The 15784-nt window shown below is 32.1% G+C and overlaps 1 protein-coding gene across 3 annotated transcripts in view; it reads right to left on the reverse strand.

Annotated features, from left to right (window-relative positions):
- The window catches only part of Nf1 (neurofibromin 1), a 400961-nt gene that overhangs the window by 239451 nt on the left and 145726 nt on the right, over window positions 1-15784 (reverse strand). For 2 of the 3 annotated variants that reach the window (XM_085820391.1, XM_085820393.1), the window contains exon 20: window positions 9142-9246. In XM_085820391.1, the coding sequence (XP_085676517.1) occupies window positions 9142-9246 (105 nt within the window). The remainder of the gene's footprint in view (window positions 1-9141; window positions 9247-15784) is intronic. The other variant, XM_085820392.1, reaches the window with a different exon arrangement.

Consider the following 15784-nt stretch of genomic DNA (forward strand, 5'->3'; position numbering starts at 1 on the left):
TTATCATCTACCACATTTTAGTCTGGGCACCACTTGTAGAGGCATTATTTTATTTTGAAGCAGGGACATGAAAAATGTGCTGTGCCCTCCCTGGGACTCTGGAACTCTCGATACACATTGAGTATGCTTCTAATTACATCACAAAGGCATGCAAAAAGGGAGGAGAAGATACCTTATAACTGTTGACAAATTTCATTGTTAAATATATACCAAAATTAATGTTTTATCTTGAAAAGAAAAAGTTGTTAATTTAATTACAATACAAAAATAAATATTAAAAAATATGTATAATACAGTCAACTACCAATTAATCAAGATAATACTGGAGGTGACATACACAATTAACTCAAAACTGCATTTAATCTGAGGACAGATAAAAACACATGAAAGAAGAATAATCTACATTATGATCATGACGGGCAAGTTTCTTCCATAGTGGAAAAAATTGGAAAAGCTAGATTGGAAAAGCTAGATTTCCACTAAAATAGAAAAACTAATTATGGAACCTATATTGATTTATATTATTATATCTAACTTTCACTCACATGTAGCACTGTTATATCACTATTTTAAATACCTTCAATTTTTATGTAATTAAGCTAGTCTTATTTGTATGCTTGAAATATCTTTTTTGGTTCTAACTTTGTTAGTATATGTGTATATAAAAAGGCTCATTGCTATAAAAATTTGCCTTCAAGAAAGAGTTGTCAGAATCAAACAAAATTTTATATATGTTCACTACAGTATTGATATTAGTGATTACAAAATCAAAGCAAATGATAATTTATTAGAGGAAAAACTATGAATGGAGGTTCTACTACCCAATTTGGCTTCCTCTGGCATCAATACATGATACAATATAGGTGGGCACTGATGTATACAGGTCCAGTTTTCTGCTTTGCTTCATCTGTGATCGCTGATCACATTGTCTTTGATGGCCATGTACGTGCATCTCTAGTAAAATGTGTCCTCTGCATAAGTGCAGCAAAATGCCTCTGCATAACTTTTTTATGCACTAGGCAGAACAGAGTTCACTGCCCTCTGAAGGCATTATGCAATGCACAGTCATGTCACATTTTCAATCAGCTTCCCATCTAGTACAGTGGTTAGCGATGCTAACTTCCATTCCAGCGGGCCCAAGTTTGAATCCTGGAGAAGGCATGGATGCTTGTAAGCATATGATGCCTGTGTGACAATGGAGCACTGGCTGAGCTGGAAGTTTTCTTGAAAGATTGGTAGTAAGCAAGGAGGGGATATAGATCCTCAGACCACCACCTGGGGTGTTCTCCCTCAAAACTGGGCTGGAACTTCATAATTAGGGTGTGGCAGGACTACACTTGCATGACCAATGGAGAATTTCTGGTGTCCTACTTTGATTTGGACCTGTACCTATATTTCTAATCACCTGCATATCTGCCTGATACATACCTTCATGCCAAGTTTTGTTATGAACTGAAAATTACTTCTTGGCGCACAGATTTAAATGATGATGAGCACATGCATGGACAGACACACACACTAAAAATTTTTTAAAATTAAATAACAGTAATAAATTGAAATAAAACTTTAAACTAAACAGCAAGCTAAAATTTGCAGTAAATTTTACAGCAATGATAATTATCTCTTTGTGAAAGTGGTCCCATAAGATAATGTAATAGGATAACCATGTTTCTGAACTTACACAGTAAACAATTAAACAAAACCAAATATTTTTATTAATAAACTTTTTTTATAATTTAAGCAAAATAAAACAGTTAAATTGCTCTTTAAAACGCATAATTCATTAACGGGGTTGGACACCTCAATTATACAGAGGCTGTTCACACAATTTTTAGATGATGTATATTGTATTCACAAAACTAAATTACATAAAATTCTTGTGTTTTAAATGTTCTATTTGACATCCCTTATTCTGAACTATCTTTCTACACCGCAATTTCCAGGATAATAATGCCTTTTGAAGTGGCAGAAGAGGTATTCTATCCCATTCCTCCCAAACAGCTTTTCAGCGTCCTGTTAGGGTTTTGGAACAACGTCCGAAAGCACAAAAATCCATAGGTGACACATCAGGAGATTTAGTAGAGATATCAGTGAAGGGTATGGCCTTGATACCAGTTTTTTGTTCCATTTCTTTTAGGAAATTTACAGTGGATTTTGATATGTGACTGCTAGATTTGTCCTGATGGAGTCTCACAGATTGATGTCACTGTGGGTAAAGCGATGGTAATTCATTCAGAAAAATTGGGGATAAAATATGTTCCTGATAGTATTTGGAGTTAATCTGGACATTTTTTTGCACTCTTTATTTTTAACTTGCCATTATAAGAAAAACCAGCAACAATCATGAATCCCTTAGAAAAACTTTCTTTCGATTCTTTGAACCATGTACTTAAATTTTTTTCTCCCCTTTTATGATAATAAATGGCTCTTTTTTTTTTTTTTTTTTTGTTACAATCATTTAAATACACCCATGCTTCATCTATTGTGACAATTGTTTTCGATTTCTCTTTGGATTAAGTGTTTCTCATATAGAATTCTGCAGTGTGTCCTGTGTTGAGCGATATGCTTTAGAAGAAGACGATGCACATTGCGTTTTTCGCTTTCTTAAGAGTTAAATCAACGTTTATCATTTTTTTTACAGTGGACACCAAGCATTTTAATGATTTTGCAACTGTCCTTTGACTAGGGGATTTTCTTTTAACATTAAACAACGTACCTTTGCAATAGACGAAGATGTCCGTTTTTTCCTTGGATACTTGTTTGGAATTTTTGTCCCACTTGAGGCTCCAATTTGACGTTTTTTTTTTTCCTTTCTTGTTGATAATATTACCTATCAACACTTTAGATATCACAAAACCATGACTATCACATCGTTTTTGGATAACGGAGTATGCATATTTCTCTTCGGAAAGAGCGTAAATGTAACTTTCGAACCACTGCTTTGTTAAATTCACCATTTTGAATAAAAACAAAACTTTCAAGCCACAGACGATAATTTTGACTTTTAAAAGCATAATACAATTGCAATTACTTCTTTTGCAGCAAAGGATTTTTTATTACCGCTTACCAAAATCGTCTAAAAAATGTGCGAACAAACAGACTCTGTACAAATTTTAAATAACATTAAACATGTGGATTAAAATAATCAATATTTTAATATTAAATTGTAAGGATCATTTTCTTATTGGGTACACAAGTTTGAGAGCAAATAATTCAATGAAAATCAATTCATCCGTAAAGAAAAAATTCTACCACATTTTGATCCCCCCTTAAACAGGGGAGAAAATTTAATTACTTTGAAATTTATTGCAAAAATAATTTTTTTAAATTCTTTTTAAATAAATCAAACTGTTATTACTAAATTTGTTCTCTTTAGCAGCCCAATGGATGCATCATTATTCACACTTCCCTTTCTTTAATGGTCTTTTGCAATTTCTTCCATTATCCCAGAAGGTACCCTACCATGGTATCTTCTGGAACAGTGGACTAATAAATAACATACTTGCCAACCTATGACACTCAAAAATCAGGAGATTTTTTTAAGAAATCAGGAGATTTTTATAATGTTAAAAAGACTTTTTAAATGATAAAAATATAGTTTTTAATAATGAATGAACTTTAAGTAGTAACTAATTCTTAAATGCAAGCAACACAAAAATACCTTACACATAAAAAAATTTTTACTACACGCATCGTTTAAGAAAAGAAAAAAAAAAAAAAAAAAAGACACTTTAATCAGTTTTCGTACAAATGTTATAAACAGTGGCAGATTTTGCTTTCTTTAAGAAAGAAACCTCATCATTGTGTTCACAGCAATTGCCACGTAGGCCTGCTTTCGCTAATAAAAGTTTTTCTAATGTGCATCTCTAATACTAGATCTAAATTTAGTCCTTGTTTTCGCAACAACACTGAGGATCCTCTCACACTCAGCATTACTATAGGGAACTGTCAAGATGGCCAACACAATTCTAGACACTTCACTATATTTTAAAATTCCATCAGCACCTTTCAGTTTTGCAATTAAACTCCACTGGGTGTCAATCGTAGCTGATTTTATAACTTCATCCAAGTTTTCTAATTGTAAACCTGCTGTTATGCAGCTGTTGGAACTGTTTCAATTTTTCCTTCCTTTTAGAACTCCTTTCAAGATAATAATAAATATCAACAATGTGTTCATCCACATTTATTGGTAAAGAAGTTGCCCTTTTTTCAGCTGCTAAATTTAAGAGGTGACAGGTGCACCTCATAATCTGAATTTTCCTTTCTTAAGATGCCTGCAACACCAGCCTTCCAAGCCTACCAATACTGGTGCATTATCGGCACCAAGTGCTAAGCAATTATCCAGAGTGCCTGCAGTTTTCTTTTAAAGTTTTAATAATTAACTGTGCTATATTAAAGCCTGTCAAATGTCCTTCTAAAGTGGGAACATAAAGTAAACTGCACTCAATTTCTGAAGACTCTGGATCAAAAAAAGAAACAACAATTGGATACAGTTTTGAATCGGTATTATTGCTTCCATCAGTAGAGAGGCAGGCCGGAGCTGTTTTAATGCAATCAATAACTGAAGATTTATTTTTCAAACCCATTTCTTTAACAATTGCACCTGTTTTGATTCTTGCACCTTGAGTATTTCTTAGCGATTTCACTATCGAGAAACATTTTTCTAAATAAAGCTGCAGCGTGATCCGATGCATTCAGTGGCAGGTTGTGCTCCAGTAAAAAGGCAGAGAACAGACATTCTGCATTAATAACTTTTTGGTCCTTTGTTTCCGAAGGAAAATTTAATTTTTCGTTTTTTTCAAAACAACTCATGTTATCCTTGTGTTTTTGTGTACGCACATGTTTGAGAACATTCGCCCTTCCAACATACAAAATCGAAAAATCGCAACGACAGGCGGTACACATCGCAAATTTATTACATTTCCTTGAGGAAATAATGGAAGGAAAGTCAACTGTGTACGATTTTTGAAACGTACACAAGTATTTCACCTTTCTCGCAGACGTAACAAAAGATGAGAATTTCTAAAACTATTTCCCTAAGGCACGTGTACTCACACAACTCAGGACAAAATGAATGAAATAACTAAAAAGAACGTCCAAATAACAACTTGCTTTGTCCTCATTGGCTAATATATGCCAGCTGACACGCAGTGGAGCTCGAAGCCCATTGGAGAACTGGAGAATGACGTTTCTGGATACGTATAATGCTCTCACTCACAAAGCAGAAGCTATCTGATTCGCAAGGTTTTGTTTTGGATATAATGTAGAGAAAATTCAGTTGCTTTCAGACGTCCAAAAGCACTTTTTTTATACATATAACAAAGTATTAAGCCAAGTTGCATAAAAATCGTGAGAAATTTTAAGAAAAAGAAAAAGTCGGGAGAAATACATTGTAAATCGGGTTGGCGGGAGAGCGGTCGAAAATCGGAAGTCTCCTGCCTAAATCGGGAGAGTTGGCAACTCTGAAATAACATAAAATTTATCTGTATTTTCAGGTGATTTAATTAAGAGAAAAAATTAACTTGGTTCCATAATTAAGTTTTGAACTGATCCACTGAAAATGCACATTCTTTCTTCTACCTTTTCCTTCCTCCTTTAAACATGGTGCTTTTGTTTACATAACTATCATTATTTCAATAGAAGTCAGAAACAGATTGGCTGTATATTTGATTTATTTTTAAGACAAAGCAATTTAATTTTAACAGATGACATAACAATATATTTGCATATTTTCACAAACTACTACTTATGAACTACTGTTTGTCTACCAGAAGAAGCGCTCTAACCACTATATCTCATTTGTGGTGGTCGCTAAAGCAGCAGGGCTAGTATACTTTAAGTAGGGTTGACCTAAGTAAATGCTTTGTTTTTGGTGAATGCTGGCTGCACGAAAGAGAAAGTTTACATTTTATTTTCTTGGTTTCGCCAAAGTTGCATGCATCTTCTTTCTACACCTTTATATTACTTTTAATTATTTTTGCTCTCACCATTATTTCTTTTGTTATTGGTATATGTTTCTACTTATCCTTGCTTTTGCAGTGCTTTGACAATCATCAATTTTTAAAAATACCCTTTCAGTTTAAGAAAGCACAATTCTTAAAATCTTGTGATACTGATTTAAATGACTTTTTAAACAATTAAAGCTCTGTAAACACATATAATGCAACCCATTTTTGTATTTTTAAAGTGAATAATATTGCTAAACCTGAATTGCAATTCTATTTGGCTCAAATCCTAGCAAATGAGCTGGCTGCAAAGGCATTTTTGTGGTTTTTTTCCACGTGTAATGTGGATGTGAAACAGATTTCCTTAGAAAGTCCTCTATGAAGTTATAGTCCTCTTAAACTTTCTTTTATAGTCCTCTTTCTTTAAAAACTTATACTCCTCTTAAATTTATAGTCCTCACTATGCTTTATCATAATATATAAACCAAATCAAATCTCTGTTATTAGAAGACTTGAGAAAAGTATTCAGATTGAGGCTGCTGAAAACTTCACGGATAATATTTCTATGTTCAAAATTTCTTTCACCACAATATAAATGAAAGACTACCCAAAGTGGGCAACTGTGAGCCTTTGGCAGAAGTGCTATTTCCCTAATGGATAATAAATAAGAAACACTATATGGTTGTTTTATCTCCCGTTATTGTGTTCTTGGGGACCCACAAGCCAAAAAGGAATTTTTAATCTTTAGTGAAAATTAAAATGTTTCATTTCATTACAAAAATATTAACTCAAAAATATGTTAATGCAATAAAGCTAACTGTAACTATATAACCAAGTTTTATATAATCATACATCTCTAACACACATTTTTAAATAAAAAATCTGAAAATGAATGATTTTAAAAATCTTACTTTTTTTTTTTTTATTTTAACAGTTTATTACGTTGCTTGCTATTACAGTGTCTTTAAAAATGTGCATGATACTTAAAATGAAAATCTTGGTAATTAGAACGAAAGCAGTTTTGACTTTAGTTCAAATACACAGCGTAATCGTATGATACGAAATTGAATGATAAAGTGTATTAATACAGTGGATCAACAAAATACAGTGTGAAATGTTGTCTGTCACATTGACAGTACAAAAAAACATCCTTTGATTTCTTTTTACACTACTATTTTTTTAACACTGGAAATTCCTAAGTTTTTGCAAAATATTTCCTTTTCCCTGTTAAAAGCAAAATAATTATAATGCTGCTGGAAGAGATGATGAACAGATGAGCTACTGCAAACAAAAATAAGTACTTCCTGCTTCACAAAGTTCTTTTTATTTCACTTTCATGAAATATTTTACACTAGTACATACTTTTATTTAATTAAAGAAATCTAAAGTAGGTTTAAAAGTAGAAGAAGGAAGAAAATCAGAATAGTTCTCAGAGCTTGTTTAGAAAAATGACTGCATGAAAATATAACTTTAGTTTTAAACATACAGTAGATTTACTATGAAATCTTCAATGAAATTGTAAGATTCCAAGTTTCTATGAAGAACTGTATGTTACAAAAATATTTAAGTATAAACTATACTACAGTATCAAGCCATCCACATCAGCCAAAGTAAATGATAGTCGAGATATTAATTTAGAAGTCAAACAACAAAAAATCAGCGTTATGTTTTTAAATTTTCCACAGTAATTTCACAGTGACTGTGAAAATTTGAAAACATAATGCTGATTTTTGTTGTTTGACTTCTAAATTAATAAACGACAGTCCTTCATCTTCAACACAATGACAAAAGTTTTAGACATTAACGGCTTGTCAATCCTAACAGAATCAAATGATGATGGCAATCCTATTCTTCTCCTACAGCTCCATCTCGCATACTCCCCCCGACCCCAACCTCTGGGAATGGAGTTAATGGAGTCAATTGGAGTTACACAACACACTTATCACAACAAGTATTTCTGATCCTTTTATAAGGTATTTTCTCCCTCCCTTCTGCATGTCTTTGTGGTGTAATTGGAATCATATTTGAGAAGTCCAGGGTTGGAGTCCCAGTGAGAACACTGCATATTTTTCACATTGCCCGCTTCAAAATAACCTGATAACTTTACAATAAAACCCCCCAAGGCTTTTAAAAAATAAAAAAGGTAGTGGACTATAATTCGTCACCACTAGGATTTCACGATTGGGTCCATTAATCCAGTCACCCTTTAAAAGGGGGAGTATATAAGGTATTTACTCCCTCCTTTCCTCATGCCTTTACAGTGTGATTAGAAGCATATTCAATGTGTATTGTGAGATCCAGGATTCGAGTCCAAGTGAGGGAATTACACATTTTTCATGTTGCCAGCTTCAAAGTAACCTAATGACTCTATGACTTTAAATATAGCCATTTGTTCCTCATTTTGGAAATGTACATACCCAACATACACATTATTTGTACCTTAACAGCATGTTTACTGCACTGCCCTGAGTTTCTTTTGGCAATGATTTGGTAAGCTGTCTTGTAAATGAGCTTTGAAAAGTCAAAATCATTCTCCAAACAAATAAATGTTAACACCCTTTGACTACTAATGGGACATTACGTTCCATAAAAGTTTAAAAACTACTGCTGGGTTAAAAAGAAGTAAGAATGTCCTGAATGTTGGGGATCATCTTTCAATAGCTGGAAAATCAAGATGCCGTTGTACTCACTCTACACAAATGAACATAGAGAAAAGAAAGAATATAAGTTGGCCAATGTGTAACATTGGGTTATGCAAAGAACACTTTACTTTGTACCATACCATGTAAATCCATTTCATATAATAAAGTTTTCCAGAATAATAGGTGTACTTATAGTAAGTCGATTGCTACATGTGAGACATATGGATCCCACTATTGACTACGTCTGGATGAAAACCGTTTCTCAAATAAATAAATAAATAAAACTCAAATGCTAAATTTACCTTATTTATAACATATTTTGTTTACTTGGATAGAAAACTGGGTTGAAAAAAATTAAACTCATAGTCAAAGGGTTAAGTTGCTAACTGTAAAGCAGCACATGCAAACTGCAACTGCTTCTTTGCCTTATTCCATTTTGGCTACCTTGACAGAAACTAATCTGTTATGTTACTATTATCTTATATTCTATATTAGATTAATAAGCAATGACTGAAGTTTTTTAAAAAAAAGGGGGAACAAACATATGTTCTTACTGTGTAACAGGACAATACTGCATATCTTGTCCAGGGGTCAGCATACTACCTTTACGAGCATCTAAGGGTAATGAAGCAGTACAGCCTGGCATATTGGACAAACTACTAGAAAATACAAAAAATATACAGCTATGTCAATATAATTAATCTCTCTAAATTATTTCAGAAAAAAAAAAAAAAAAAAAAAAAAGAAATTATATAATTATATGCTACCACAGAGAGTTCTGCTGTTACAGTTTTTCAATATAAGAACTTTCAATTGTTATAGTAAACATAGAGTGAAAAGCTTAATAAATTCTGCAGCTCTGACATAATTGTGAATACACAAAAGTTACTATTCTACTAATGGGACACCAATTTTCAAATGTGCAGCCTGTTTATATTGTTTCATGAATAACTATGAAATTGCATTGTTATGAATAAGCTGAAAGAATGAACATCAATCCATAATTTTTTTCTTGCAGATTTTTAGTTGCTTAAGTAGTTGAAATGACAGCTGCCAGATATGAACACCTTCAAGTTAACGGCAAATACACTGTTACTGATCCTGATATGGGATGCTGTGTGCAAAATGATGAAATGATCATCAGCACAGCATTGGCTACTACCATCTTATATTCCTAACTCTTAGAAAACAGGTGGCAGAGACTGCACAAAGAGACATAAAGGTTCCTGGCAATGTTTTATGAAATAAGCAGTTTTATACTTTCTCTACTAATCAGAAAAATAACACTCAGAAATAATATATTAATCTGGTAAAATCTATTTTGTATTTTTTCATTTGTGTTTATTTTTTATATTTATTCTCGATTTAATAAAACACTTTTTTGCCCCCCCTATGAAGTTTTATAGTATATTATTAAGGTTATCTAGTTAAGATTTCACACCAACATTTATATTTTGCTATTAAGTAACCCACGTTAATGCACAAATACAATACCACGATACGTTCATTTTTGCACACTTATTTCCTTACATATAACTGTTAAAATATTAACAACATTTACTTGGCACAGAAGTAACAACTTAAGTTTTTTAATCTTCTACTAGAAAGAAACATTAATAAAATATAAGAAAATCTAGATCCTTAAAAAGAAAAATATGATGCCAACAGCTACTTTTACAGAAAATTTCATTTACAAAATTTATATAGCAAATTACATAAATGTATCAGAATTTTTCAGCATTCAAACACAATAAAATTAAAAGCAATAATAATTATTTTTATGAATTAAGAGATACAACAGAATAATTACTAATATAGCTTAATGTTAATGAAAGGATGTACAGTACAAAGTCTGAGATCTGGACGCCCAATATCCTGAATGGTCTAAAACCCAGACCTCAAATCTACAAATAAGTATGCTCTACGCATGTGCATTTGATTTTTTCACCCATAATAAAACGTGTGGAGAGGTCTTAATTTCACTTCGGTGTTACATAAAATAACTCGTTATTCAAGAAACATTCATTTTAGCATAAATTTGTGTGATCAATAATTTGGCTACGTAGCTGCGTATAGCTCGGTTGCTTGGAATATATCTCTAATGCAACATTCTACATACAAACATAATTGATTTTATGCTACTAATATTTTATATCCCTGACCTGTTAAATCATTATTATATTTTGCTTTCATCACTGCATGTTTATCAACACATGATAACTTGAGTAACAACTCATGCAGCATTGCCTAAATTATTTTTTTATATTAGTAATTGAATAGCAAAAAGTATGGTAATTTTCTATGTTGACATTACACTTGGCAATGATTACAGATTTAAGTTAAATGCGCTAAGAAATGTTGACGGGGGAAAATTTAACAAAACTTTCTTTCTATATGCAAAAAAAAGATTTTCTTAATGATACTCATAGCCCAAAAGATTACATTTAGTGCTACTTGAATTAAGAATAACTAACTGATTTATTATTCACATAAACAAGGAACTGGCACCAGAGTTTGTATGATCACACCGGGAGACAGAAATTAGGAAAGAAAAAATTTTGGGATTTTAGGGAAGCACGAAGCAGCACAATTAAGAGATGACAACATTTTCAGAATTTAGGGACATCACTGGGATCCAAAATTAAGGGGCGGCAAAAATTTAGAACTCAGGAAGGCACTGAGTTGCAGAATTTAGGACCCTTAGAGACTGCATCGGGGAGTAAGATATCTCGTGCCGGTCCTCGGCAAGTCTCAAGTACATGTGCAAATTTATTCACTCAGGACTCAGATAAGCTTAGGTATGTACAAAAATTAGACGTAAGTATAATAAATAACTAAATTAATATAATTCAAAGCTTAACTGCTCCAGTGCATGCTAGAAGCAAGGCAACATTTAGAGGAAGAACTCATATTTCGTCGACAATCTCATGACACATAGCCAATAATGTAAAGCAGACATTATTAAGCTAGGTTAAAACTATATTTTATTTAAAATTATAGTTATATTACAATTATACTGATTCCAAGGAATTTCAGTTGATATAGCAGATTACCCTGTTCCTTAACTTTCTGATTTGACCCAGCTTAATTATTTTCTGCAGGCTGTTATTATTGCAGCAGTTTTATGAAAATTAAAGTTTGAAATTTCAATTATGTTGAAAAAAGTGTCTAATTCTGGAGCTGCAAACAGATTTACAAAGCGAAAGTATGTTTCGATTTCCATTACACAAAAAGTGGAATTCCTACAAGAAATGGATAAAGTGTAGGCGTCTCAAAATTATGCGAGGAATATGACATTGGAAAGTCAACAACATAAGGAAACAGAAAAAGGAATTTTTTTTAATTTTTGGTTATTCCGACACCACATTTGCAATGAATAACAGGAAAATTATTCGTTATGCTATAATTTATGATCATGACAAAATAATGATTGAATGAGTCAGACAGCATCACAGCAACGACAGGGTTCGTAGCCACATTTTAGTTAAAAAAATAAGCACCTATACGCACTTTTGAAGCATATTTTAAGAAAAAAATAAACACCTGTCTAATTACATTATACACAACTACATAACCTTAAAAGAAAAATTTGACTTGTAATTTAAAATATGAGAAATTCAGTATTTATTAAGAGAGAATGAGCATTAATCAATCATGGAAAACAATTACACTCTTTTTTTTTTTTTTTAATTTTAAATAACAGTTCAATTTACAGAACTAGTTTACAATGAGAGTAAAAAAACTATGCAGAACTAAATTATATTACAAGATTTAATGATGAAATTTCAGTTCAAAATAGTGAAAATACACAATAATAAGCCATATTTATTATATTCACTTGGCACCTAAAAATAAGTATAATTTATTTTTCCACTCATATTAATATTTAAATAATTTAAATCAAAATTCTGAACATATTCTAAATTTTCACTGTATAACAGTTTTTCCACAACATATATTGCATGCAAAGTAATTTAAGTAAAAAAAGGAACTTTTCTGAAATCAGAAGATAGGAAATTGCTTCATGCAGTCATCCTTTAACAGTAAAGATTAACTAACTGGCATACTCGGAAATTGCCGAACATCTGAAAATTCCGGATAGTCGAGCGTAACTGGTAAAAGTGGAAGGGGGCAGATTGTAGCCGTTCTTTAGATTTTTCAGCTAAATATTGCTTTTGACATTTCGATATGTGCATCATATAAAAAATAGCCAATGGAACTGAAAAATAATCTGCTTAGCAAGCACAGTGATACTCTTATCTCTACGAAATATCGCAAACATTATTGTGCAATATGTGCGCCTTAATTCTTCCGCACGCAATATTACGGAATTGGAATCAACAGCTGTCGGTATTCAGAGAATAAATAACAAAATAAAGGAAAAGCACCTTTGCTTCATCCAGTTTTCACCGTCATGCACCCATGTGGCATATTTATCATTGAGCAGGACACATCGCGCTCTGCGTGATATCCCTCCCATACTCATATTGATTAATAAAGAGATTTACCAATCTGGGATGTTTTTCATTCTAATTTTGAACAGACTTTGTTAAATTTCTGAAATAGAATCATTCTTCGCTTGGGTTGGTAGACCGATGAACATTTAGTCCTATTCAATCCAGATTGGAAAACGACCAAAAAATAAAATAAATAAATAAAAAGTCCGGTGCTTACTTTGCTGTGAACTGTAATGGTTCTAATATTCGAGATTTTGCAGAGAAAGGGAAGAACCCCCAACTTCTGTACTCTATAATGCATTGGGAAAAAAACATTTTGACTATTTGATTACTTTCACTTTATTTATGCCATTCCGAATATTATTCCTTAGAAAACTAATCTGTGTTAAAACACACTTACCCATTTTTGAAGTTTATATATACTTCTGCAAATATATTATTATAAATATTCATACATATGCTCATAATATAAGCATAGCGATCATAATAAACACGAATATGAACTGACCACGCGGAACAAGAATGTAAATTATTAAAAAATCTTGATAGAAATTCAAACATGTTTAGTATTGGGTGTGAGCAAAAGAATATGGAAATGCATACTTGCCAACCTATGACACTCAAAAATCAGGAGATTTTTTAAAGAAATCAGGAGATTTTTCACAATGTTAAAAAGACTTTTTAAATGATAAAAATATAGTTTTTAACAATGAATTAACTTTAAATAGTTACTAAGTCTTAAATGCAAGCAAAACAAAAATACCTTAGACATAAAAAAACATTTTTATTACTTTCATCGTTTAAAAAAAAAAAAAAAAAAAAAAAAAAAAGGCACTTTAATCAGTTTTCATACAAATGTTATGGACAGTGGCAGATTTTGCTCTCGTTAAGAAAGAAACTTCATAATATTGTTCATAGCAATTGCCACATAGGCCTGCTTTCGCTAATAAAAGTTTTTCTAATGTGTCATCACTAATATTAGATCTAAATTTAGTCCTCGTTTTCGCAACAACACTGAAAATCCTCTCACACTCTGCATTACTATGGGGAACTGTCAAGATGGCCAACATAATTCTAGAGAGTTCACTATATTTTAAAATTCCATCAGCACCTTTCAATTTTCCAATTAACCTCCACTGGGTGTCAATCCTAGCTGATTTTATAACTTCATCCAAGTTTTCTAATTGTAAACTGCAAAATTGCGACTGCAGTATATCAGTAGCAACATAAATATCATCATCTTTCATGACTAAACGAAGTAACACAGGAAATCTGTTCAAAAAGTACCTTATATCAAAAAAAGATGCATTTGCTACAGCAGAAACATCAGCAACTTTAGCATGCAAACTCACTTCATCGTTGACTGGAAATTTATGTAGTGTGTAATCACATACTCGACAGAAGTAACTTCTAACATGAAGATAAAACTCATTTTTGTCTTCTTCTGAAAGTTCTTCCACTACTTTTGTAGTTACAGCTCCTATTACCAAATCTTCATCTTCCTTCTGATTTTCTGTTTCGCCATAAATCACATCATATATAGAATTACAAGACAAAACACAGACTGGTTTTACAAACTTTGATAAAATGTCTTTAAACAGATCATAAATCATTGATTGCAAAACATGAATTAATGGAATTCTGCTTTGTAGAATTTGTAGATTTGTGTTCAGAACATCGAATGATGGCAAAATGAATTGTAAAAAAAAAAAGCAAAAAGCTTTGTTAAGGTCCGAAGAAAAAAACATAAATATTCGTTCTTCACAAGATAAACTTACAGTAATCAAAAAATGTTTCGTGTGTTGAGCAAATTTTTTTTTTTTTTATTTTTTATTTTGAGAGAAATTTGTATCAGCTTTACGCTTATATTTTGCAGTATTATTTTGAGAACTGCCAGTTGAATTGCTGAATGATGCAGAAATTACAAAAAATCAAAATTTTTCTCATTTCAGTATTATGCAGCTGTTGGAACTGTTTCAATTTTTCCTTTCTTTGTTGGAACTGTTTCAATTTTTCATTTTTTTTCTTTTCTTTCAAGATAATAATAAATATCAACAATGTGTTCCTCCACATTTAATGGTAAAGAAGCTGCCCCTTTTTCAGCTGCTAAATTTAAGAGGTGACAGGTGCACCTCATAATCTGCAAATCTGAATTTGCCTTTCTTAAGATGCCTGCAACACCAGCCTTCAAGCCTACCATTACTGGTGCATTATCGGCACCAAGCGCTAAGCAATTATCCAGAGGGACTGCATTTTATTTTAAAGTTTTAATAATTAGCTGTGCTATATTAAAGCCTGTCAAATGTCCTTCTAAAGTGGGGACAGAAAGTAAACTGCACTTAATTTCTGAAGACTCTGGATCAAAAAAAGAAACAACAATTGGATACAGTTTTGAATTGGTATTATTGCTTCCATCCGTAGAAAGGCAGAATGGAGCTGTTTTAATGAAATCAATAACTTAAGATTTATTTTTCAAACCCATTTCTTTAACAATTGCACCTGTTTTGGTCCTTGCACTTGAGTATTTCTTAGCGATTTCACTATCGGGAAACATTTTTCTAAATAAAGCTGCAGCGTGATCCGATGCATTCAGTGGCAGGTTGTGCTCCAGTAAAAAGGCAGAGAACAGACATTCTGCATTAATCACTTTTTGGTCTTTTGTTTCCGAAGAAAAATTTAATTTTTCATTTTTTCAAAATAACTCATGTTGTCCTTGTGTTTTTGTGTACGCACGTGTTTG

Source organism: Stegodyphus dumicola, chromosome 7 (assembly GCF_044657685.1).
Source record: "Stegodyphus dumicola isolate Sdum_Otavi_A_Nest chromosome 7, ASM4465768v1".
Classification (NCBI taxonomy): domain Eukaryota; kingdom Metazoa; phylum Arthropoda; class Arachnida; order Araneae; family Eresidae; genus Stegodyphus; species Stegodyphus dumicola.